The sequence below is a fragment of the Hibiscus syriacus genome, unplaced genomic scaffold (assembly GCF_006381635.1).
Source record: "Hibiscus syriacus cultivar Baekdansim isolate YM2019G1 unplaced genomic scaffold, ASM638163v2 tig00111157_pilon, whole genome shotgun sequence".
NCBI classification, from domain to species: domain Eukaryota; kingdom Viridiplantae; phylum Streptophyta; class Magnoliopsida; order Malvales; family Malvaceae; genus Hibiscus; species Hibiscus syriacus.
In genome coordinates this window covers 307,485-333,338 of record NW_024063004.1, presented here as the reverse complement: position 1 = coordinate 333,338, position 25,854 = coordinate 307,485, and the positions used below count along the sequence as shown (strand labels likewise).

At 32.1% G+C, this 25,854-nt stretch overlaps 1 protein-coding gene and 1 long non-coding RNA gene across 2 annotated transcripts; one reads left to right on the top strand and one right to left on the bottom strand.

Moving 5' to 3' along the window:
- Positions 1 to 1,251: 1,251 nt before the first annotated feature.
- LOC120154987 lies at positions 1,252 to 23,398 on the top strand. Its single transcript, XM_039166586.1, has 4 exons — positions 1,252 to 1,256; positions 15,483 to 15,484; positions 22,496 to 22,976; positions 23,055 to 23,398. The coding sequence occupies exons 3-4, from the start codon at positions 22,530 to 22,532 to the stop codon at positions 23,169 to 23,171; spliced, it is 564 nt and encodes a 187-aa protein (XP_039022517.1). The 5' UTR covers positions 1,252 to 1,256; positions 15,483 to 15,484; positions 22,496 to 22,529; the 3' UTR covers positions 23,172 to 23,398.
- On the bottom strand, positions 6,251 to 22,445 carry LOC120154988. Its single transcript, XR_005518926.1, has 4 exons — positions 22,297 to 22,445; positions 18,477 to 18,483; positions 14,741 to 14,746; positions 6,251 to 6,264 (listed from the first exon to the last, which is right to left on the bottom strand). It is a non-coding gene; the product is annotated as an uncharacterized LOC120154988 (long non-coding RNA).
- Positions 23,399 to 25,854: the final 2,456 nt, after the last annotated feature.

The following is a 25,854-nucleotide window of genomic DNA, read 5'->3' as shown; positions in this document are numbered from 1 at the left end:
TTTTGCATACTGATAAATAATTTTATAAGGTATATGTTTTAATAAAAGTTTTAAATTTTCCGCTATTTTTACAATGGGTTGCTCTCATGACCCTAATGTGACACTCCAGATCAGATCGGGTTACCCGCATCTATATGAGGGGGTTACATTTAGCAGTATCAGAGCTATTGTTTGAGTTAAAATTTTCATGATAGACCGGCTGGTCGAATGTCAAAAGATTTCTGATTTGTACATGCCTCTATACTACAATCGTACCTCTCTGAGCCGGAACTCCAAGGTTGAGTCCTTGTCTGTAACGAGCAAACCGAAGTTTCTATATGTTAAGGCTCTATCTTTACAAAAAGAAATACCAGTAACGTTTGTCTAAATTTTGTAAAGTACCTTACGAGCCATGTGAGAGTTACTCATATGAGAAATTCTGATCCTACTCTAATAATGAAATTGGGATATGTTATCACTCTATAAGCCTATTTTCGTAACCAATGTTGAGTTGATTCTACAAGAATAAATATGTTCTGATTCTTTTATTGGAATGAGGGAGAGTTGTGACGAAAATGTATACTCAGTTGGTTAAGGACTAGTAAAGAAATTGTACTTCTATAAAAGTTATTTGAAGATATGAAAGAACTGTTGGAATTTTCATTTCTACAATTATGTGACATGAATGAATTTCGAGGACGAAATTCTTTTAAGGGGAGGAGAATTGTAAGACCCCAATTTAGGGGCTAAATTTTAGAATTATAAAGTGGTGGATTTAATTGGTATTTTGGAAGAAATTGAGGATTAAATTATAAAATTTCAAAAATAGAATACTATTTTATAAAGTGCAAGAAATTCAGTGACTAAACTCATGATTTGCCCATTTTTCTTTTGGAGAGAATTATAAACCTCTCCCCCCCGTATGTTCAGCAGAAATTTTTTCATTTTTCCTCTCCCTGGTCAATGATTTTAAACTCCGATCTACTCACCGTCCCACCACCGTTCGACGAACCGAAACCACCATCGTGTTCATTGTCGAAAGATGAACAAAACCCCTCAAACCTCTCATCGTGAATCAGTGTCGTTCGTCGTTAATTTCAATAAGAAGTATTATCGGTTTTAACTCAAATTTCGTTGGTTTTTCGTTGATTCACGACAATCCGACCACCCGTTTTCTACACCTCTCGCACCATCGTGTTCCTTGCATCGTTCCGAGTCAACCGGTGCCCTTCTCGTCTCCGTCGTCACCGACGCATGAAGGGAGTTAGGAAGTCAAAGTTTTCGACGTTTCGAAATCGAGCTCTCCACCGTTCAAAATTGTGAACTAAGCTTGGTAAGTGTCTCAAAATGCCATAAAATATTTTTTTTTAAATGTTTCGGGAATTTTTCAGACATTGTAGCACGCCGTACGCGCCACCACCAGAGAGTGGGCTTCGTCTGGAAGCATGGTGAGTCGTTTGAATCGAGCTGAGCCGCCTGGACCGAGCCGTTTACTGTTGACTGTTGACCACCGTTGACCACCATTGACCGAACCTTTAACCGGCGTTGACTGACCGTTGACTTTTTTTGGGTATACCTATCCTAACGTTTTTCGACGTCCTGAGTTAGTTTCTGCACTCCGTTTTGCCAAATTCGGACTCGAAAGCCTCAAAATTGTTAGTTAAACCCATTGACTTTGACTTTGACCAAAAAGTCAAAAAATTTTAAAAGTCGTATTTTATGTTTTTCGACGTCCTGAATCTGAATATTAAGTCTGTTTCGTCAAATTCAACCCCGGTAAGCTGATTTTCACTTATTTATCACAAGATTCGATCCGTTTTATGTAATTAAGATCCATTTTTTATGAAATTTATGTTGATATGTATCTGAGGAATTATTGGAAGTTGATTTCAAGATCGATGGCGTTTGAATAAAGTTTAAATTGTTGATCAGTTTGACACAGAAATTGAGGTAATACATTACTACCTCTTTATGCTTTATAGAACATGTTAATAATGGATAAATGCATGAATGTATATGATTGATCTATTATGCATGTTTGATTATGGATGGACTCGAACCAGATACAGTTTGAGTGATAAATTAGTTAAGAGTTTATTAAATTACAAGTTTTTTTTGATTATGAATGTATATGACTGTTTGATGAAACTACTGATTTGCATAGAAAATGTTAGTTTTGCATAGAAAATCTGGTAACCGATTTCTACACCCAAGATGGCTTGTCAAGATACTAGAAGTTTGATAAGGAATAATTTAAAGTTTAGAGATTATCCAGAAAAGTGATTAACCCTAGAATTTCTAAATTCTAATTATCTGTGTTAAGAGTTTTAATACATAAATTACATGGTTAAAAAATTATGAAATTACCCTTGAGAGGGAAAAGTAGCCCGAATTGATACTGAATAGAAAACTACACAAGAATTCATGCCTAAATCGATGAATTATTGGTTTCATCATTAAGTTCACACGTTTATACAGAAAATTCTTGATAATTCGTATATCTCCGAGTTATTAGTAAATACCTGAAGAATAATTTATCGATAGTGCTCTTTTGACAGAATTGTTCGAAAGGACTAAGGTATATGATAAATTTGAATTAAATAATAAGACCAGACGGAATGAAATGATTGAAATACCCTACGGAATGAAATGATTGAAATACCCTAGATCTGAAAATTGACCAAAATACACCTGTAATGAAAATGACTCAAGAATATCACAAAGCCCAGGAATGAATATATATCCTCAAGCTTTGAAATGAATGGAAAAACATTGAGCACCAAAATGCCCTTATGGCCTATACTAAGTAAATGTCTTGGATTAATTAAGGAATCAAAACAAACATGGGTGTTGTACTACCCTTAAAAGTTATGGAACTCAACTGAAGTGAGTTGACCAATGCTAATGTTATGTGAGTACCTGAATAACATATTTAGCACTCGAATCTTGGTTCGTCTCCTCAAGTTTGGATCGATGATAATTCTGGAAGTACTCATCTCAACTCTAGATCGTATTCGGTACAAAAAAGTGGATATTCATTAGACAAATCAACTACGAATACCAAATTGAACTGAACGGAAGTATAATATGTATCGAAATTCAGAAACGTCTGAATTACTATGGAAAACTCTGAAGTAATCGGGATAGACTTGACTACTAAGTGAACTGAGTAAGCTCAATGACTGAGGATTAAATAAGTGATTTGGTTGAGTCTGGGAATGCTAATGAACTTATATGATGTACAACCCTTCTAGGTCATGATCTACAAATCAAGCATGTCAGCATTTCATGATATTGTGGAAGCGTAGAAATGAAATAAAGACATTGGAAGATCTATTCAGCGATGATTCCGAAGATGATCTATGTACAAGAATTTATGGTATTAAAGAGTAAATACCTTGGAAGAACAATGAATTGACCAATTGACAAGCATTAGTTCTGGGAACTATTCATCTAAGAGTTGTTCGATAATCCGATCAATCGACATAGATTGTAAAGGTCTTGAATCTTCGTTCTTCCTTATCAGCTCAAATTACTCTGGTCATGTACGAAAAAACAAGTAACTCAGATGTAAAGGATTCTGAATACCCTTCTGATTTCATAGAGCTTCCGAAAAATGTCCGAATAAGATGATCCTGATAAATCATATTCTGAATAACTGATGATTCTGTCAGTTAATGAACTCTTCCAATAGTGATTCTAACTTCCGACATTCTATTGGTAAACTGAAGATCCGTGTTTCTTTTCTTGATAAGATTATCCAATATCTTAAAATAATATATGTAAACACTAGTGTGTTCCCTAATCACATGAATGTTTTATCTGATTTTCGATTTGAATTCTATTCTGATACCTGACCTAGATTCTGTTATGATTTCTGATGTGGTTTCTATTATAATATATGATCTAAATTTTGTTTTGATTTCTAATAACTCCGTTAACTAACGGAAAAATGTTTTATTTGGGGGGGTTATTGTTGGAGGAAGTATATATGCAGGCTCATCGGCTTTGTGCTCAGGGTCATACTAGTTGTGCGGTTAGGTGTACGGTTCTAGGGAACCTACACATTTTGATGTGTAGTGGTTGGAGGGATTATTAGGATTTTTTGAATTTTAAAAAAAATATGTTTTAAAATATCTGTATCTTTTTACTGGTTTTATGGGAACACACTAGATAACCTAATTCGATCTCTTGAACCTAGACATCCGAAATATTTCCATCTGAACTGAATACTATCTGTTACTACCTGAGATATCAATGAGACCTCATCTCAGCCTAAAAAAAATCTGTAAATATCTGAACCAATAAGGAAATATATGTTTATTTGTATTTGCACGTTCTTCAGCATTATCTGGTAGTTCTGTATTACTGAGCTTTCTGAAGCTCACTCTATTACTCACCATTACAGGTTAAAAGAATTATACCATTGCAGCTATCAACTTCAGTAAAGGAGTTCTTCCAACGTTGTTTGCAGAGTATGGTACATGTGATTAAGGGGCATGCAATTGTATTTTGTTTTATATACGAGTCTGAAAATATGTTTTATTTCTGCATACTGATAAATAATTTTATAAGTTACATGATTTAATAAAGGTTTTAAATTTTCCGCTATTTTTACAGTGGGTCGCTCCTGTGGCCTTAATGTGACACTCCATATCGGATCAGGTTACCCGCATCGGTCTGAGGGGGTTACACAAAAAATCATTCTTGGGGGTGAACTATTCATTTACAGGGCCAAATTATATAACTTTTGAAAATTAATCTTTAGTCTCTAAATTTTTACAAAGTTTATACTTTAGCCACTAAACTTTCAAAATTTACATTTTAGTCACTAGCCAAATTTTTGGATATTACAATAAAATCTTGTTTTACTGAAATACATATTTATAATTTGGAACTATATGTATGTTTTCTCTGCACTTATATAACACACTAAACTCTTCAACTAAATATCTGAGATCTATATCTGTCTAACTTTTCTTATCTAGATACTTCCCGACTGTTACTTTGAGGATCAATTAATAAATTTTCAAGACTTTTCTGGATCTTGTAGAAACTTGTATCACTAAGTAAATTTTCATGTATTACAATATATTTGTTTGTCCTTTGGCATCTTTTGACAGTTTTGTATTACTGAGCTTTCCCAAAGCTCACTCACTCTATCACTTACCATTTCAGGTTAAAAGAAATGATTTTGTGCTTTTATCGACATCAGTTTTAGGAGTTCCTTTGGTGTTGTTTATGGAGTGTGACACATGTAATTAGGGGCATGTAGGTTACAATTTGTTTTCATATTAGAGTCTGAAACTTGTCTTTATATTATGTATTATTGAATTTTGTTTTAATGTCGAAAATATATATGAACATATTTATATATTGATATTTTTTACAATTTTAAAATTTTATTGGTTGAAATTTTGTTTTTCCTAGATTTTCAGAGTGGGTTGCTCTAGTGGCCCTAATGTGGCTCATTGGATCAGATCGGATCACCCGTATCGGTCCGAGGGTGCTACAGTATGACTTATTTGGTTCATTTTGAATCGAAATCTTGAATAATGCAAATAATTGTTTTACCCTTATTGGATTAATTTAGTAAGAATTCTTCAAGAATCAAAATGTCTAAAATGCCCATAATAGCCTAATCCATGAAATCACTCTTGTGTTATACTTGAGTATTAAAAATTCTGATGTAAAAGTTCATGAATACCTTTCTAATGCACTTAAATCCTAAATGGTATTGAATCATCAATTTTTAAATTTTTGATTATATCTATTAGTAATTGAACCCTTTTCATAGGGATCTCGTATATAAAATCCAATCAATTTATAGAAGTTTCATGTTTTCCCTTCCAGATAACTACCAAGTGTCTCAGAGAAATAATTGGATCCTCTAGTGTGTTCCTTGTGTACTATATGACTACTTTATATGTTCTGAAATATAGTTGTTTATTTGATTTGATTTACAAATGTTTTATCTGATCAAAATCTTGATTCCAGATTTACTAATACATGTTCTCTGGTTATTGGTTTTACTGGAAAATATAAATATGTCTAATAGTAATGTTTGTTATATGAAATTGTTTTAATGGGGTACTCTCTAGGATGTATTATGGAGTTATGTAGGTTCAACTCTGATCAAAATGGTAATTTCTTACGGATTTGTAGTATCCCTCAGGTTGGCACCTACACCCAATGGGCATAGGGTAAGTCTTTATGGATACAGTTCTGAGGGACTATATTTCAGTGTACAAGTAAAGGGTATTTATATGATTTAAATAAACATCACTGTCACTTTTATGATAATTTACTAGCTCTCGATTTTTTATATTACTGTTTACAATTTAAGTTGATTTATATTGGGGTCCTACATGGGATCAGTTATGGAGTCTCTATATGTTCAGATCTGAACAATCTAGTAATTCTTTATGGATCTAAGGTATCCCCTTAGGTTGTCTCCTACGCCCAATGTGCATAGCGTAAGTCCTTATGGATGCAGTTCTAGAGAATTGCATATCGATGATCGATTGGAGGGTATTACTATAATTTTAAACTATATGTACACTTATTTACGGTTTTATTGGAACACACTAGACACCCCAATTCAATCTCTTAAATTCTTCTCTCTAAATGTTTCCTCTGAACTATAGGTTTCATGATTGTTACTTGAAGATTTCATTAATGAACCATAATTCATCAGTAGAACATGTATAAGCCTGAATCAACAAGAAAGTTTTATGCTTTGCCATATATTTACTTGTCCTTTAGCATCATCTGGTAGTTCTATATCACTAAGCTTTCCTATAGCTCATTTTGTTACTTACTATTTTCAGGTTAAAGGAAGCGACTCTGTGTTGTTTGCCGTTGGTTTTGGTTCCTTCGGTGTTGCTTGCGGAGTACGATACTCATATAATTATGGGGTATGTTGGTCACATTTGTTTTTATGTTGAGTCTGTAACTTGTATTGATATTTGACATTATTTAATTCTATTTTAATATTTGAATGATTTTTCTGAATTTTTTTATTTATAAATTGTTTTACAATTTTAAATGGTTAAACAAATTTTTTTTTTCTTGAATTTTTATTGTGGGTCGCTCCGGTGATCCTAATGTGACATCACGGATCAGATCAAGTCACCACTATCAGTATAAGGTTGTTACAATATTAGTATTTATACTTTCTTGAATATATAGTGGTGCTACTCGAAGACTTGGACCTATTTCCCCAGCTAGTGGAACAAGAAAATCATGGTTCTATAAAGGATTTTCCCCAACAAGGAATTATCCCTGCTTTGTTTTCGCTCTGTTCGTCTTTGAAACTCCTTGTAGTAAAGCGATATACCAAGAAAAAAATGATTCATAAAGGGCATGAAAACCATAAAAATGAAAGCTAGTTACTAAAAAAAAAGTAGAGCCATAAATACTATCTGAAATACTGAAGGCTCCGGTGGTGAGGGGATGCAACGATGGAATGATTTTAAAGGCTGGTGAAAGGCGATGGTAACGGCGATCGGTGGTTTCGCACTAGTGAGGAGGTGGGTGGTTGATAGTAGGTTTCGTCGATGGTGGGAGGTGTTCACCAATAAAGACAAATGACGACGGTTGGCGTGCATATAAAAATTAAAATTAGTGTTTTAAAATTTTAAGATTTTTTTTAAGATTTAAGAAAATTTTAGGGTTTTAATATAATTTTAAATACTTTGTTTTAAATAATTTTTTAAAGTTATATAAATTCAATGTGTGTCACTTAATAGAATTTTTTAATGATTGTTATGGTTGAGTCACCTAAAATGATAATGCGTATAACGTTATACATCTAAATTGATCGAAAAAATTTAAACACCTAAATAAAAAAGAAATATAGTTTAAATATTTTTATATTAAACTAAAACTAAATAAACCATGAAAATAAAGGAAGATTTAATTTTATTAATTAAAAATAAAGAAATCTTAAAAATAACTACATAAAAATTTATCAATTAAGATATAATTTTATTATTTTAAGTTGAACATAGTTTTAAAAATTAATTAAAACAAAAAAAATAACTAAAAGGTAAATGTAGAGAAATTAGAATAAAAAAAAACAATTAATCAAATAAAGGAAGATCCCAGACCATGGACACTTGTATCATCCTTCATAAACCTGCCAATCATTCTCATTCCAAGCAAACTCCTGCAAGCAACCGACTCTCTTTTCTCCCTATTATCTTCTATTGAACTTTTCGATGCACAAATTTAATTAATTAATTTTAATATTATTGATATTAGTTAAAGTTTAAGATTTAACATAATAAATTGCAAAAGTTAAAGTTTAGGATACAAGATTTTAACTTTAAAGATTTAAAATTTAATATAAAAAATTAAATGAGTGTTTTAATGATAAAAGAAAGTGATGCTCTCTTTAAAAGTTTCAAGTTCAAAAAATTATATTTATAGAATATATGTGTTGTCAATAGATAAAAAAAACTATTTAAATATATATTGTCATATAAAAATTTAGATTATTTAAGAAAATTAAACGTAAAAATTAAAAAAATTAACTTTTGCTTTTGAAAAGTGTTTTTTAAGTTAAAATTACAAATTTATTTTTCACTTTGTTATCTTATAATGTGTTTATTTATGACTAATAAATTATTTTTTAGTATAAAAATTTCATATCTTATCCTGTCTATTTTTTAGATAAAATTATTTTAAATTATATATGTTTACGGACACGTACAATTATTATAAATTTATTTATTTTAATTTATCATAATTTAAATTAATATATAAAATATTAAAGAAATTAAAAAATTATTTAGATATACTTTTAACGTAAAATATATAAAATTATCATTTATTTTTCTTATAAGTATTTTTTTAATAGTAATACTATATACATAAAAAATGCTCGTCAAAATATTTTTTACTATAATTCTAACAAATAATGATAATTTATCTGTATATGTATATATAAATACCCAGTTTAATACATGTAATGTCCACAAATAAATTTTATTTATAATATAATGTATAAAATAGTGTGAAATACTTAGTTTAATATATGTATATATAAGAAGAAAATTATTATTTTTTTATCCTTGTGTTTGTTAAAGTGTCCAAAACAATACCAACTGTACTGATTTTGCAGAGATTGTATCAGATTCCTGGATTCATGTTTAAAGAAAGGGTTTTCAAAAAAACAGTTTTAAGAAAGGGTTAATTATATGATTGATCATTTATATTTGTATTTTGTCTATTTTTTATTGATTTTAAAAAAAATATAATATATAGTCATTTTCATTTTTATTTAATTAAGATGTGGTTACTAACGGTTAACTATCGTAAGATCATTAACGATTTGCTGAGCTGACACAGTAACAAAAAAAAATAGAAAATACATCATCTCCACGTGGATTAGGTTAACTACATGATTGATCACTTATGTTTTTATTTTGTCCATTTTATCTCACTGATTTAAAAATTATATATATATATATATATATATGTCGCAGTCGTCTTTCGGTTGGTCCCGGAATTGGGCTTCGACTTGGATAATTGGGTTAGAATCGCCACCGATCATTTTAAAAACAAATTTTAGGCTGATCAGACACCATCTTACCTGATCTTCGTTTTACCAGAAATGTGTCAGGTTCGGGAGTCGGTTACGGTCAAGGAAGGATTAACACCATTGAACCGCCCTTTTGGTACTAATTAATTTGTCGGTTATCTTAGTTGCTAAAAGTTAAAAATTTAAATTAGAATTTAAATTACCCGATTCAAATTGTTTACATTTGATTAGTTGGAATCACTACTAAAAAATATGTTAGATGACAAAATAGAAATAAACAAAAAAAGAGAAAAATGTTAATATAATAATGATAATAATATAAAGAAAACATATAAGTAAAAATAAATAAAACTTAGTAAAAAGAAGAATAAGAAAAATAAATAAGAAAAACTAAAAATAAATAAATAAATAAAAATGTTAAGAAAATAAATATTAGTCAAAAAAACCAAAAAATAAGTAAACAAAACAAAATAAGGAAAAAAAGGATCAAGATGCAAGAAACTTAAAATAACAGTGGCTAAATCACAAAAAGAGAAAAAATAGTGACTAAATTGAAACATGCACGAATTCCTAGGTCAGATTCAAATAAAAATAAAAATTAATGACTAAAACGTAAGCATAATAACATTTGAAATCCAAATTAAAAGTTGAAAATTTAATTCAGTGACTAAACTGTAACAAATACAAATTACAGGACTGAGGATATAATTTACATACAAATTCAAAACTCAGAACCCCTCCAAAACGACGTCGCATGGGGTATTTATAGCCCCAAAAACCGACCTTCTAAAGCCATTCCTCTCATTTTCCATTTTCCCCCTATTTCTCTAGAAATAAGATAACAACATTTCCTCTCGCCTCTCTCTAACCCTCCCTCATCGGAGGGAAACAGGCAATGGCCGGCCACCGTCAGCCCAAAGCACCCTCTCAACGTCCCCAACCCAAAATCAAATCCCAAACATAAAAAAAAACCCACCGGCGTAGATCTAAAGAAAACCGTTCGATTTTCTTACCTTTTCCGAAGTGGCTCTCCGACTCTCCGAGGACTTCTTCGGGTTGTTTTCTATGATTTGATATTGGGTTTTTATTATTTTGGGTTTGTTTCTTGTTTTGGTTGTTCTTACTGTTCTCGGGTTGCTTGTGTTTTTCGATGTGGCTGGTTTCGTTGCGATTGTGTTTGGTAACTTGTTGTCACCGTGGTTTTGTGTGTTGATGTTTGTGACTCGATCTTGTTGTTGGTCCTCTGGTCCCGTTGTGGTGGGGTATTTATACCCACCACCGATTGTTTTTCAGTTCCGCCCTCAACGAGTTGTTCCATTATTCTCGGCACCATGGGTTGTTTGTTTGACCGAATACCCCAGGATGGTTCAGTCCCGGGGATCTCGGCCAGAAAATGGTGGTCGTTTGTGCACATGGCCGCCACGTGCGTGACCCCTTGACTCCCTCCTGTGCGCGCCATGGAACATTACGTGAGAACCCTAATTGGTTTTTGGGCTGGGTCAAGCCCACCCAATCGGGCTCCTACTGGACTTTGGACTTAGACTCATTAGTGAACTTGAAAAAAATAAAAGGCATTAATAAAAAAGAAAATAATAAAAACATATAATAAATAAAAATAAATAAAATAATAATATTATTATTATATATAAAAAAATTAAAAACTATATAATATATATTTTCAAAAATGTCTTTAAAAATTATATAATATATATTTTCAACAATGTTTTAAAAACTATAATATATATATATATTCAAAAATATTTTAAAATTATATATTATATATATTTTCAAAATGTTTTTTAAAAACTATATATTATATATATTTTCAAAATGTTTTTCAAAAACTATATAATATATATTTCCAAAAACCGTTTTCAAAAACTATATGTTTTCAAAATGTTTTCAAAACTATATATTATATATTTTCGAAAACCGATTTTTAAAAAGTATATTATATGTTTTTCGAAAACCGTTTTAAAAAATATTTTCAAAAATCATATTATATTAATATATATATATATAATAATAAAAACAAGATAGAAATATATAAAAAGAAAATAAATAAAAAATAAATTCGGACGAAAATGAGTGTCTACAGCTTCTCCTTTTTGTCCCTTTTCGTGGAACGAAAAATAGGACAGACAAAAGGACACAAATTTTCGTTCGGTGGAGTTGAAAATTGACTATGATACTTCAATTAAGAATAACTCCCTGTCAAATTGAGTTACGGATGACTCCTCCATCCCGAAGTCGAGTTCATCTTGAAATGATATGAAATTGAAGTCGTAGTTCGGAATTTGAATCAGAATGTGGCTTCTTGTTGCCAAATTATAGTCAACTCCGGTCTTCTTCTCGGTTTAAAGACCTTGGTTCAAAATTCGACTGAAAAAAAGTTCTTGGGCTCCACCGCGTGGTTGGTATGCCCTTGAGCTGAACGAAATCGAACTCAAAAATCTTCGTTGACAGATAACTTTTCTCTACTTAAGATATACTGCTGAAAGATGGTTTCTTGTCACTAAAGCACAACTAACTCAGGTCTTCTTCTCGACTTAAAGACCTGGGTTAAAACCTTAATCCGAAAGTAGTTGATGCGTCATCTAGCTAAATGGAATCGAACTCGAAAGTTTCTATTGACAGATAACCCTTCTCGCCTTAAGTTATATTGTACTAAGCAGAGAGATTGCCTCAGATCTTCTTCTTGACTTGAAGACCTCGGCTTCAACCAGAAAGTAGTTTCTCGATGCTACCATGTGGTTGATGTATCATCGAGCTGAATGGAATCGAACTCGACAGTTTTTATTGATAGATAGCTTTTCTTGACTTAAGTTATACTGTGAATTTGGCATTCCCTTGAGCTGAATGTAATCGAACTCAAAGGTCTTTGATGACAGATAACCCTTCTCGCCTTGAGTTATACTGTAAATTTTACATGCCTTTGAGCTGAATGTAATCGAACTCAAAGGTCTTTGACGATAGATAACCCTTCTCGCCTTGAGCTATACTGTAAATTGGATATGCCTTTGAGCTGAATGTAATCGAACTTGAAGGTCTTTGTTGACAGATAGCCTTTCTCACCTTGAGCTATGCAGTAAATTGGATGTACATTTGAGCTGAGTGTAATCGAACTCGAAGGTCTTTTGTTGGCAGATATCCCTTCTCGCCTTGAGCTATGCTGCAAATGATGTGCCTTTGAGCTGAGTGTAATCGAACTCGAAGGTCTTGGTTGACAGATAACCCTTCTCACCTTAAGTTATGTTGTAAATGGGATGTGCCTTTGAGCTGAGCGTAATCGAACTCGAAGGTCTTTTGTTGGCAGATAGCCCTTCTCGCCTTGAGTTATACTGCAATTGATGAGCCTTTGAGCTGAGTGTAATCGAACTCAAAGGTTTTGGTTGACAGATAACCCTTCTCGCCTTGAGTTATGCTGTAAATTGGATGTGCCTTTGAGCTGAGTGTAATCGAACTCGAAGGTCTTTTGTTGGCAGATAACCCTTCTCGCCTTAAGCTATGCTGCAAATGATGTGCCTTTGAGCTGAGTGTAATCAAACTCGAAGGTCTTGGTTGAATGTGTTTTTGAATCGAGTATCTTACATTTTATAGTCGAAACTTGACTCTAAAAGCTATAAAACATTATGTACGTGAAAAAATAACAAATGCGATGCTCTTAAGTATGCCTGAGATGCATGCAACATGAATTGGCTCTGTTTTATCTTCTGGATGGAGCCTCATTTTGTATGTCACTCTTGTACTCGACATCGACCATGCCCCAATTTCTTCTCGGGTTTCAGCTTCAAGGACCTTTCATATTTGAGACTGTCCTTTTTGAAAATGTTTTTCTCATTTCTCTTATTTTATAAGGGAAAAAAAGAAAGATATAAGAATTATGTAAAACATTGCTCCCTAATTCAGGCTTGCAATCGAATCGAATCATAAACATGAGTTCAAAGTATATCAAATGAATCAATAGCTCTTTTAATGCTTTCAGAGGTATAGCTCTTTGACAAATGTTCAAATGGATGAGTTGGCTTTAGGTTGGCTTCCTATTTTCTAAGGTTCCAGCCATCAAGAAATGTCATTTTTTCTGTTTAATATTGCAACATGCCTCTTTCTTGGCTTGGCATTTTAATTGGATGCGAACAAAATGATGTAACTAGCATGATCAATTACTAGACCTTCTATTTCGGTTCTCTGAAATCTTCCGTTTGTTCAAGCTTTGTAGGCTACTCTAACAAAGGCAGTGTGGAAATATCTATCTAAAAATAAATTCTTGGGTACTCATGTGAAATTGATTATAACAGGTGTTCCTTAACTCCCTTAGTCCATCATTACCGAAAATTTCTTGATTAGATAAATTTGATTTAATTTGCCATTGTCTAGCTAGCCGAATCCATAAAGCTAGGGCGTTTTAGTAATTGCTTTAGAGGGACAGTTTAATATTATAATCATTTTTATCAGGTTAATTGAAGGGTTCATCACATCACAAAGTCTTTGGCATGACAATAGTAGTGGAGCAGACACCGAGTTGCCAGGTGTTCGAGCAATGTCATGGTTTGAATGCAATCTATTCATAAAGCCAGGGCTTTCGAGTTTCCTCTATAACCAATTGCCTTAGTGGAATATCTCAGATTTACGGATTTAATTTCTTAAGATTATCAAGAAGAACCTGTTATAGTCTAGGTATTTGTTGAAGGTCAGAAATTTCATCTTTAGAGTTTAATTTCCAAGCAACTGACCTAAACTAGATTCACCTACTCGACTATTACATCTGTAAAGTTCATGATCATCATTGAACGTCTTAAGCAAAAAGTATAGTAATGTCATATGCAAAAGATGTCCCATGTTGTCCGCACATATGCACATCTAAATACCAAGCCTTTTTTTCATTCCCTTATGAGATGAGACAACTATATTGGTAATTTACAAGAGAAGGATATGGTGTTTGAGCGTATCATGTTACTTTGTCAATGATCTGTAACTCTGAATCATTTACCGAGTTTTTTAATTTAGTTGATATTCAAAGAATTTCAAGTTTCCCAATTTGATTCATTGCTCGTCATCTTTAAAGTAACCTAAATATCCTTACAAAAAACTTGAGAAAAGATGAAAAAAACAAATTCAAACAAAATGCCTCAAATGATGAAATCATCTTCCTCCTCACTTGGATGCCCCTCAGTTATTGAAGTCGATCAAGTTCTTGTTACGTATTTTCTGCACGATTCTCTTGAATGCGTAACAGTTCTCAATAGTGTACCCTGGGACATCGCCATGATATTCGCAATGAGCGTTCTCGTCATACCACTTGGTGTATGGGGGCTTCATTGGCTCCACCGGATACGGTGACACTACGTGGGTGTCAAAAAGTTGTTGGTAAAGCTCATTGTAGGTCATGGGAATAGGGTCAAAATGCTCCATTTCCTTCCTAGGTTCTCTGAAATCTTAACTAGAAGTACCTGACGGTACAACTACAGTTGATTTCGATTTGGCGATTGTAACACCTTTATTAGTGTTGTAGGTGTTGACATTGTTAATTTCTCCATCCCTCTACTTCATAGGAGGATTCTTGCTTGCCTCCCCTTCTTCAATCTTACTTTGTTTTATGGCCGACTCGATCATTTCTCCTGCCATAACTAAGTCTAAAAAGTTTCCTGATGTGATTACAACCAGGTTTTTGAAGTACAGAGTCTTCAGGGTTTGTACAAAAAGCTTTCCGGTTTCTTTTTCATCCAAGGGTGGATGAACTTGCACAACCAAAACCCTCTATTTCTGTGCGTATTGCCTGAAACTCTCATTATGTTTCTTTTCCATCCTTTGTAGCATAAATCAATCGGTCCTCATACCATTGACGTGCTCGTATTGTTCCATAAATGACTTGGCTAAATCCTTCCAAGTCTTGATATGGGATCTTCTTAGCTGATTATACCACTGGATGGCTGAGCCTGACAGACTCTCCTAGAAGCAGTGGATCAGGAGCTAATCGTTTCCTCCATATCCTGTCATCTTTCGAAAGAACATGGTGATGTGGGTGGATGGGCAACTGTTCCCATCGAACTTCTCAAATTCCGGGGACTTGAATTTCGAAGGAAAAACCAAGTCTAGGACTAGCTGAGTTATGCGGCATCGACTCCATGGTGGTCATGGTCTCCTTTAACTACCTTCATTTGGTCCTTCAATTGCTTGATTTTCTCCTCCATCTTTTTTGCTTTATCCTCTTCGTCTAAATTCGGTATATGGTAATAACTCGGATTGTTCTTAGGGTTAAATACAGTGGTCTGTATCTTTGCAGTAGATGTGGTTTTTGCCTTTGTAGAGGATAAGCCCTCTTGAAGTTCGGGTAAGATTCCAGGTGTGATAACCACTTGTGGGGTACGTGGTATAATTACCCCTTTCGATGAACCTGTCCCAAGTGTATTCGCTTGATGTAGACCAGATAACTTGGCCATAATTTGATCGACCAATGACTCTTGGCTTTTCATGATTGTATCCAGAGTACTCAAACTGCTTTGGTTTATCTTATCTTCTATCTCTCTCTGTAACTTCAGCATATTTTCCTCGAGTTGAGCAATTTTCGCTTTCATCTTCATCTTTTTTAAGTGGGTTTCATACGGATGGGGTGTGTCCAATGCTTGAGGAGGTGTATCCAGTATTTTTTTCCTTTTGATGAGACATGCTTCTGTTAGTTAATATGAATATAAAGAAAAATAACAAAATGCAAAATATGTCTAACTGTATGATGCATGAAATGTTCGAGGCATTGATCAAAAAATGTGTCTGTTATTATAAATAATCCTTATTGGGAAAAAGTGTTATTTCTTTAAGGGACGAAAACCCTTAAAGGCACATTCTGAATAAGTCTTCTATACCCCGAACAACTTCTGACAGGTTGACTTATTTTCTGCCTTCATCTGTCACCAGCTGAATATCGTGTCGAACTGCTCCGGTTTCTCTGGGTTTCTTTTTGTACTTGTGTCAGGAAGTCTCGAATGGATGCATCTCTGATTTTCACTCTCTGTTGAGTATGTTCCCTAACGGAAACACCATTGGAGGAACTATCCGAAGCTTGTTTCTTGAATTCGTCAGCAATGGCCTCCCGTCTCAGCCATGGTTTCTCCATCTTGTTCTTGTTGTCATTGAAGGGACTCCTCAGGTCAATAACATTTTCTCGTCTTGCCCCTACAACCTTTGCCAACCCGTTTTGGAAAAATTAACTTTTGACGTGCTTGATGTAAACCTGGTCCATTATGAGTCGTTTCTCACCATAGTCAGACTTCTGAGCTTTTCACATCTTGTATTATAACCCCTTTATCCATTAATGCAGATTATTTACGTTTAACGAACACGTTTTTAGTGGTTCAACACCTCTTTTGAATGATGTAAATGATGAAAATAAAATAAAAGAGAACAACAATGAAAAGAGTTAGTGAGGTAAAGATAATAATCCAAACAATCATGAAAATAAAAGTCCTACCCCACATGATATCTACCCCACATACTTATTATTCCTACTCGGACATGATCTCTATCCCACATGTTAATTTTGAATCAATCCTAACCGCATAAATTTCTAGTTCACATGTTTTGAACATAAAATAAAGCAAGAAATAATATCAAAAGTAGCCTAGGGTTGAAATGAGGTTTTGGGGTGGGGTCTAATTCTCTATAGTCTCCATGTTTAGGTTCTAAAAAGGTACCCGAGTTCTCCTTGTTGGTGCCCCCTTGGGTTGCCAGACCATTAGTCCTAAGCATATTACAAGCTTATGTGGACTAAGTTAAACTCGAGAGGATACATTCCCTTATGCACATACGGAGAATAAATTCACACGAAGACATAAGGTATATGAATCCCGAAGGTTACTTGCTAGGCCTATACGGAGAATAAATTCCCACGAAGGTGTCTCTTTTACCCACTTAAAGGGTTTGGAGCTTGGGTATAGAGCCAAAGATGAAAATTTTGAAAATCTGAAATTATTGAAAAAAAAGTCAGTACAACTATTTATTTGAAAAATAATCAAGGATAAATAATTAGAATCGAATAAATAAATTTATATTTAAATTTGTAATTTTCGCTAAAAACAACTTAAAATTAATTTCGGCCTGACTCACTTACCTGTCCCCAGCAGAGTCGCCAAGCTGTTGCGGCATTCTTTCGGTTGGGCCCGGAATTGGGCTTCGACTTGGATAATTGGGTTAGAGTCACCACCGATCATTTTAAAAAAAAATATTTAGGTTGATCGGATACCATCTTACATGATCTGCGTTTTACCAGAAATGTGTCGAGTTCGGGAGTCGGTTACGATCAAGGAATGATTAGCACCCTTGAACCACCCTTTCGTTACCAATTAATTTGCCGGTTGTCTTAGTTGCGAAAAGTTAAAAATTTAAATTAGAATATAAATTACCCGATTCGAATTGGTTACCTTTGATTGGTTTGAATCACTACTAAAAAATATGTTAGATGACAAAATAGAAATAAACAAAAAAAAGAGAAAAAATGTTAATATAATAATGATAATAATATAAAGAAAACATATAAGTAAAAATAAATAAAACTTAGTAAAAAGAAGAATAATAAAAATAAAGAAGAAAAAAACTAAAATAAATAAATAAATAAAAATGTTAAGAAAATAAATATTAGCCGAAAAAACCAAAAAATAAGTAAACAAAACAAAAAAAAAGGAAAAAAGGATCAAGATGCAAGAAACTTAAAACAAAACGTAAGCATAATAACATTTAAAATCCAAATTAAAAGTTGAAAATTTAATTTATTGACTAAACTGTAACAGATACAAATTACAAGACTGAGGATATAATTTACCCACAAATTCAAAACGCAGAACCCCCATCCAAAAACGACGTCGCATGGGGGTATTTATACCCCCAAAAATCGGCCTTCTAAGGTCATTCCACCCATTTTCCATTTCCCCCTCTCTCTCTTTAGAAATGAGAGAACAACATTTCCTCTCGCCTCTCTCTATCCCTCCTTCTTCAGAGAGAAATTGGCAACGGCCGGCCATCGTCAGCCGCCGCCAGCAGTGGCCAAAAAATAAAAATACCCCCAAAGCTCTTTCTCAACGTCCCCAACCCAAAACCGAAGCCCAAACACCCAAAAAAAACCACCGACGTAGATCTAAAGAAAATCGTTCGGTTTTCTTACCTTTTTCGACGTGGCTCTCCGACTCTTTGATGACTCCTTCTCTGAGGACTTCTTATGGGTTGATTTCTGATTTTTTTTGTGTGGTTTGATATTGGGTTTTTGTTATTTTAGCTTGGTTTCTTGTTTTGGTTGTGCTTAGTGTTCTCAAGTTGCTTGTGTTTTTCGATGTGGCTGGTTTCGTTGAGATTGTGTTTGGTACCTTGTTGTCACCATGGTTTTCGTGTGTTGATGTTTGTGACTCAATCTTGCTGTTGATCCTCTGGTCCCGTTGTGGTGGGGTATTTATACCCATCACCGGTTGTTTGTCAGTTCCGCCCTCAACGAGTTATTACGTTATTCTCGGCACCGTGGGTTGTTTGTGTGACCAAATACCCTGGGATGGTTCAGTCCCGGGGATTTCGGCCAGAAAATGTTGGCCATTTGGGCGCGTAGCCGCCACGTGCGTGACCCCTTGACTCCCTCCTGTGCGGCGCCATGGAACATTACGTGGGAACCCTAATTGGTTTTTGGGCTAGGTCAAGCCCACCCAATCGGGCTCCTGCTGGACTTTGGACTTAGACTCATTATTGAATCTGAAATAAAATAAAAGGCATTAATGAAAAAGAAAATAATAATAATAAAAAACATATAATAATTAAAATAATAATATTATTATTATATATAAAAAATTAAAAACTATATAATATATATTTTTAAAAATATTTTTAAAATTTATATAATATATATTTTCAACAATGTTTTAAAAACTATATAATATATATATTTTTTCAAAAATGTTTTAAAAATTATATATTATATATTTTTTCAAAATGCTTTTTAAAAACTATATTTAAAATGTTTTTCAAAAACTATATAATATATATTTCCAAAACCCGTTTTCAAAAACTATATTTTTCAAAATGTTTTCAAAACTATATATTATATATTTTCGAAAATCGATTTTTAAAAATTATATTATATGTTTTTTTGAAAACCGTTTTAAAAATATTTTCAAAAATCATACTATATTAATATATATAAATATAATAATAAAAACAAGATAGAAATATATAAAAAGAAAATAAATAAAAAAATAAATTCAGACGAAAATGAGTGTCTACAATATATATATTATTTGATTAAGATGTGGTTATCACAGGTTAATTGTCGTTAGACTAGTAACAATTTACTGAGCTGACATGATAATTAAATAAAATAGAAAATATATCATTTTCATGTGTATTATACATGTATTACGTTTAAAAAATAAAAAAGTAATTGAGATAAACGTGAAATAAAAAGTGTCATCAACAATCCTTTTTCTTCAAATCCCTAAAACAAAGTTCCCTTTAAAATGATTTTCTTCAAATCCGTAAAACAACACTCTTATGATATCCCTTGCAGCCCTTAAAATCCTAAAAAGAAAAAGACATGTCAACAAAGAAAAATATTATGGAATCAAGCAGTGACGATTTCAACTCGTACTCCACAATGAAAAATGGATGTTGTTTTAGTATACTGGTTCTCCACAACTCATTTACTCATTTGTCATGGAGAACAAGTTGAAATTGTCACTACTTGATTCCATAATATTCTTCTTTGTCGACGTGTCTTTTCTTTCTTTCTTTCTTCTTCTTAGGATTTTAAGGGTTGCTAGGGATACCAAAAGTGTCTTGTTTTAAGGAATTTAAAAAAAAGTATTTCAAATGGGACTTTATTTTTGTTAGGGATTTGAAGAAAATAGATAGTTGGTGACACCATTTTATTTCATGTTTATATCAATTACTTTTTTTTAAACTTAATCCACATGTAATCCACGTGGAAAAGAGGTATTTTATATTTTACTTCATTATCGTGTCAACTCAGTAAATCGTTAATGGTCTAAAGACAATTAACCCGTGGTGAGCACATCTTAATTAAATAAAAACAAAAGTGACAATATATATTATGTTTTTTTGAAAAATCAATGAGGAAAAATGGATAAAACAAAAACATAAGTGATCAATCATGTAGTTAACATAATCCACGTGGAAATGATGTATTTTCTATTTTATTTAATTACCATGATAGCTCAGTAAATCGTTAATGGTCTAACGACAGTCAACTATTGATGGCCACATCTTAATTAAATAAAAACGAAAGTAACTATATGTTATTTTTTTGAAATAAGTGAGGAAAAATAAACAAAACACAAACATAAGTGATCAATCATATAGTTAGCCCTTAGAGAAAGTATTGGTATTGTATTCAACACTTTTATTTAATTCGATAAATAAAATAAGAGTAAATTATAGAATTAATCACTTTTGTTTAATTTTTGTAAATTTTTTATTAAATTTAATATATATATAATAGTTTGTCACTTTCATTTTTATTTAATTAAAATTTGGTCAATTTCATTTTTATTTAATTAAGATGGGACCACCGAGGATTATTTGTCATTAGATCTTTAATGGAATGCAGATATGACACAATAATTTTATAAAATTAAAAAGGGTATATTAAACAAAAGGTCTCTAATGTTTGAGTAAGTTTCATTTTCCCAATAAAATTTCAAAAGTAACAAATTGGTTACTAAAGCATCAAATATGTCTTTGAACAATGATTTTATATCTAATTTATCCCAAAAAATTTTCTATTTTTTTCAAATTTTCCTATATATATATATATATATACTTTTAAAATTTTAAAAATAAAACTTAGAAATTCACTTTTTTAGACATGAAGTAATCAAATATTTTGAACACTAAATAAAAAATTAGATAGTATTTGAAATAAATTAGATATAAAATCATTATTTAAGGACCTATTTGATGTTTTAGTGACCAATTTGTTTTTTTTTTGAAACTTCAATAGGAAAACACAAACTTACTCAAATATTAGTGACCATTTGTGTAGTTTTTACTTTTTAATTGGCATAATGCTAAAATTAGCCCCCTAACGCTTACAAAAATGGTCAATTTGTGTCATATTTTAATTTTTGGAGCATTTTGGCCTCAACGTTTCATTTTGGGAGAAAAACCCCTAATATTTGACATAATAATCAATTTATCCCTTGTTTTTTTTACTAATGATTTTCATATACTAAGGGAGCTTTGTACCCGCAAAGTGAAACGATAGAGGCCAAAAGGCTAAAAAAATAGGGATTAAAATAATCATTTTGATAAACATTGGGGCTTTTTTTGTATTATAATTTTTTAACTTTATAAACTTATGTGTCACGCCAACAATCCGTTAAAATTCTAACAATAGTTAACCCTTAATGATCACATCTTAATTAAATATAAATATAAATTATCAATTTTTTATTAAATAAAAATAAAAATTATTAAATATTATATTTTTTAAATCAATGAAAAAATTATAAAATTAAAAAAAAAATCAATTATATAGTTTACCCATAAAATAATTATATTAAAGAGACCTGAACTTGGTGTTAGTACCTTCTAACTTGGAGGACAAGGTATTCTGTAGGTGGGCCACACTAACTTTGCCTTCCTCTTCCAAGGATAAGCTCATCAATGTCGTATTTAAAGGTTTAATCTTTCACTCCATTACTGAAAATCCCACATGTAGCAACCCATCCTTCTTTTTTTTTTTTTTGATCCAATAATTCAACCCTCCACTTCATCTTCATCACTAAAAATGATTCACCCGGAAATGGATATTGATGAGTGGGTTTTCTTGCCGGAGAACAACAGGTTCCTGGAAATCAATCAAGATTCCGAGAAGAAGCAAATCCATGGAGGGAACCGTCTTTCTGATCTCGTTCTATTCACCAATTATTTCGACGAAAACCACCCATTTCAATTGGAACCCAAAATTCTCAACGATCCGAGAAGGGTACCCATCGATTTCAGTTCCACGCCGTCGATGATCCTGGAGAAGATCAAAGAAGCCGGAATCGAATCGGTGGAAGGCGATCGGGAAGTGAAGACACAGGTTTCGTTCAGGAAACCGAGTTACAACAACAACGAATCAGTCGACATGACCAACAAAATGGACTCGCCCAGGTCCACCACTAAAGGGTCCATCCCTCAACTCGACGCAGCGGGTACGTTTGATTTCGATGATGACGACGGTGAGACTGCGCAGAACATGCGCTCTCCAAAACTCAAGCAGTCGATCGAAAACAACGAAGCCAACTGGGAAGAAAACTCCGGCGGGATTTGGAAATGGAGCTTGACCGGCATCGGAGCTATTTGTTCCTTCGGTGTTGCTGCCGCCACCTTTTGTATCATCGTATTCGGAACTCAACAGAGGCAAAAACAGCATCAACTGAACCAGAAGCTGCTGTTTCATCGTTACACCGACGAAAAGGTAATAATATTTCACAGGGAATCTGTGCAAATTTTTGAAAATTCTGGCCCCATTTTTGAGGAACTTTTGTGATTGCAGAGGATGAAACAAGTGGTTCATCAATCAACAAAATTCAATGAAGCGATCTCAGCAGTCAGAGGTGCTCCAATCACCAGGGCTCACATAGCATTCGGTGGTTACTATGACGGTATTTAAAGCCGTCTCCTGGAGAATCATCAACCGCTGTCCATCTCTGTTTTTTGTTCATAAGAAAAAAGGTATATGATTGTTATATTATATGGATTCTGAACACTGAAAATTCTATATTTTTGTTGTGTTTAATTTAGCCACTTGAAGCATGATTTGATCATATATGCAAGTATAGCTTTTTATACTGCGGGAGTTGATGTTAGTGAAATGCCTGCAAATTCTGCACTTACTAAGGTATATACGATCTCAGTTGGAATAGTTTCTAGTGCAAGATTAGTGCATACCTAATAGATTTATATAAGAATTTATAGTTTGTCTACAAAAAGATATAATGATAAAATTTAAATTTGACCTTATAAATTTAATTTTTTGTATTTCAATCACTTGTATTAACACTAATTGCTATTAAATTATATTTTGATATGTAAACCAAAAAAAAATATTTTGATATGTATTGAAGTCGTTTCAACTTGAATTCTATTTATATGTGATGATGTAATATTTTAAAGTTTATATTTTTGAAAATTAAAGTGATGATACAAGCAAATTTACTGATATAATAATGGTTTAAAATAAAAATAATGGCTCATATTTTTTAATAAAATTGAAATTTAAAAATTTAAATAATAATTAAAAAAAATTAAATATAGTCTTATCGCTGTCAAAATTTAAAACCCCATGACACATTCGAAAGATATTGTAATAAAAGCATGTATCTTTTTATTTAGGGTAAACTACAGAGTAATCATCAAACTATGGTCATCAATCATTTTGACCATAAATATTTAAAAGCAATCAAACATATCATCAAACCATTAAAATAGTTCAATCAAGCCATTGACTGTTAATTTTTAGCACAGGCGATGATGTGATCGTTAATAAAATTGACATAATTATATATTTTCTCCTTAATATTTACATATTGTATCAATTCAGTCACTATTGTAATTCAATTAATTAAATTTAATCCTCCAATTCGGAGGCGTCACATGTCACTATATAATTGGAGGGTGAATTTAATTGATTTTAATATAAATAAATTATATTTCACATATATATTAAATTATAGTCAATGTAAGACTTAAAAATAAAAAAAGAGTTTCTATTTTTATTTTTTAAATTAAATTTTTTTTATTTTTTGATTTGGATTCTCTAAATAATTTTAATATAATTTTATTTTTAATATAATTTATATATTATTTAAAAATACTTGTAAAAAAATAAATAAAAATATTAAACTCATTTTTTATTTTTAAGTATTACATTGACTATAATTTAATATATATCTGAAATATAATTTATTTATTAGATTTTTTTAATAATTTAATATGTATATATGTATGTAAAATAATTTCAAACAAGACATATAAAAGATTATGCACTTTGGAACCAAATACATGAGTTTGGCCCAGTGGCAAAAGCTTGCCAAGGAACCCCCAAGGCCCTTTGAATCCACCCAAATACACTTTTATTCCAATATGTTTTCCCTTTACACATGTGGTGACACGTGACACCTCCGGATTGGAAGACTAAATTTAATTAATTGAATTAAAATATTGACTAAATTGATACAATGTGTAAATATTAAAGATCAAATATATAATTATGCCAATTTTATTAACGGTCACGTCATCACCTCATTGACTTGATTAAACCTTTTAAATAGTTTGGTGGTATGTTTGATCGCTTTTAAACATTGGTGGTGAAAATAGTTGATAATCATAGTTCTGTGGTCACCCGTGTAGTTTACCCTTTATTTATTTGGGTGGATGCTACACAAATCAAACTAAAACATAGTGCATAATCAAGTCTTTTATCTTCTTTGAAATTGATTTTCTTCAAGAACACTTATCCACAATTCATTTGAATATTTTTTTTATTAATTTCAATTTCACAACAAAAAGACAGTTCCTTTTCCTATTAAAATATCTGCCTTGGGTGAGTTTTAAATCAAAATGCAAGCCAAAAATTGGATCAAACTTAAAATCCACCCAATTAGCTGTCAAATGAATTTTATGCCCCTACTTAAAATCAAATGAAGACATTTTAACAAACAATGAAAATGATTGATTGCACAACAAAACAGATAAGAGTTATTTAGTAATGTTCCACCTCAGAACAAATTGTCTGAAAGTTTTATAAAGAAGGGTAAATTATGTATTTAGTCATCCAATTACTTTCATTTTATTTCGATAATTTATTATTAAAAAAATAACTATTGACTTGGTAATGGCGAATGATAACACTTTTGTATCATCATTAAATTTGTAATGGCGAATGATCAAAACGGACCAAAATAATTTGATGACTAAAACAAAATTATAAAAGTAATTAAATGACTAAATACATAAATTCCCTATTAAAAATTGGGTTTAGTGGAAGTTGAATGATGTGATTGAGTCTCGGAGACTGAGAATCATTGTAAGTTGTGGGTGAGTTGGGGTTGCCATGCGTAGGCCTAAACACTTGAATAATGTTCATGCAAATTTGGTTTTTTGTTTTTGAATAGAATCTTGAATTATGAGTTTTATTGCCAATTGGCCATGTGAATTTAACGAGTTTTGGGATGGCAAAGAAACATGCATGCTGGTCAAATAATTTTATTACCTGTAATTTGTAATGCCACCATTCATGGACCACTTTAACTCGTTGCTCTCCCTGGTTACGTTAAGATTTGGTCGAGAGTGAC

Excerpts from the sequence above, each read along its gene's own strand:
- LOC120154987 (XM_039166586.1), top strand. The coding sequence starts at position 22,530 with ATGATCCTGGAGAAGATCAAAGAAGCCGGAATCGAATCGGTGGAAGGC. Across the intron at positions 22,977-23,054 it reads ATCGTTACACCGACGAAAAG|AGGATGAAACAAGTGGTTCA; the intron begins GTAATAATATTT and ends TTGTGATTGCAG.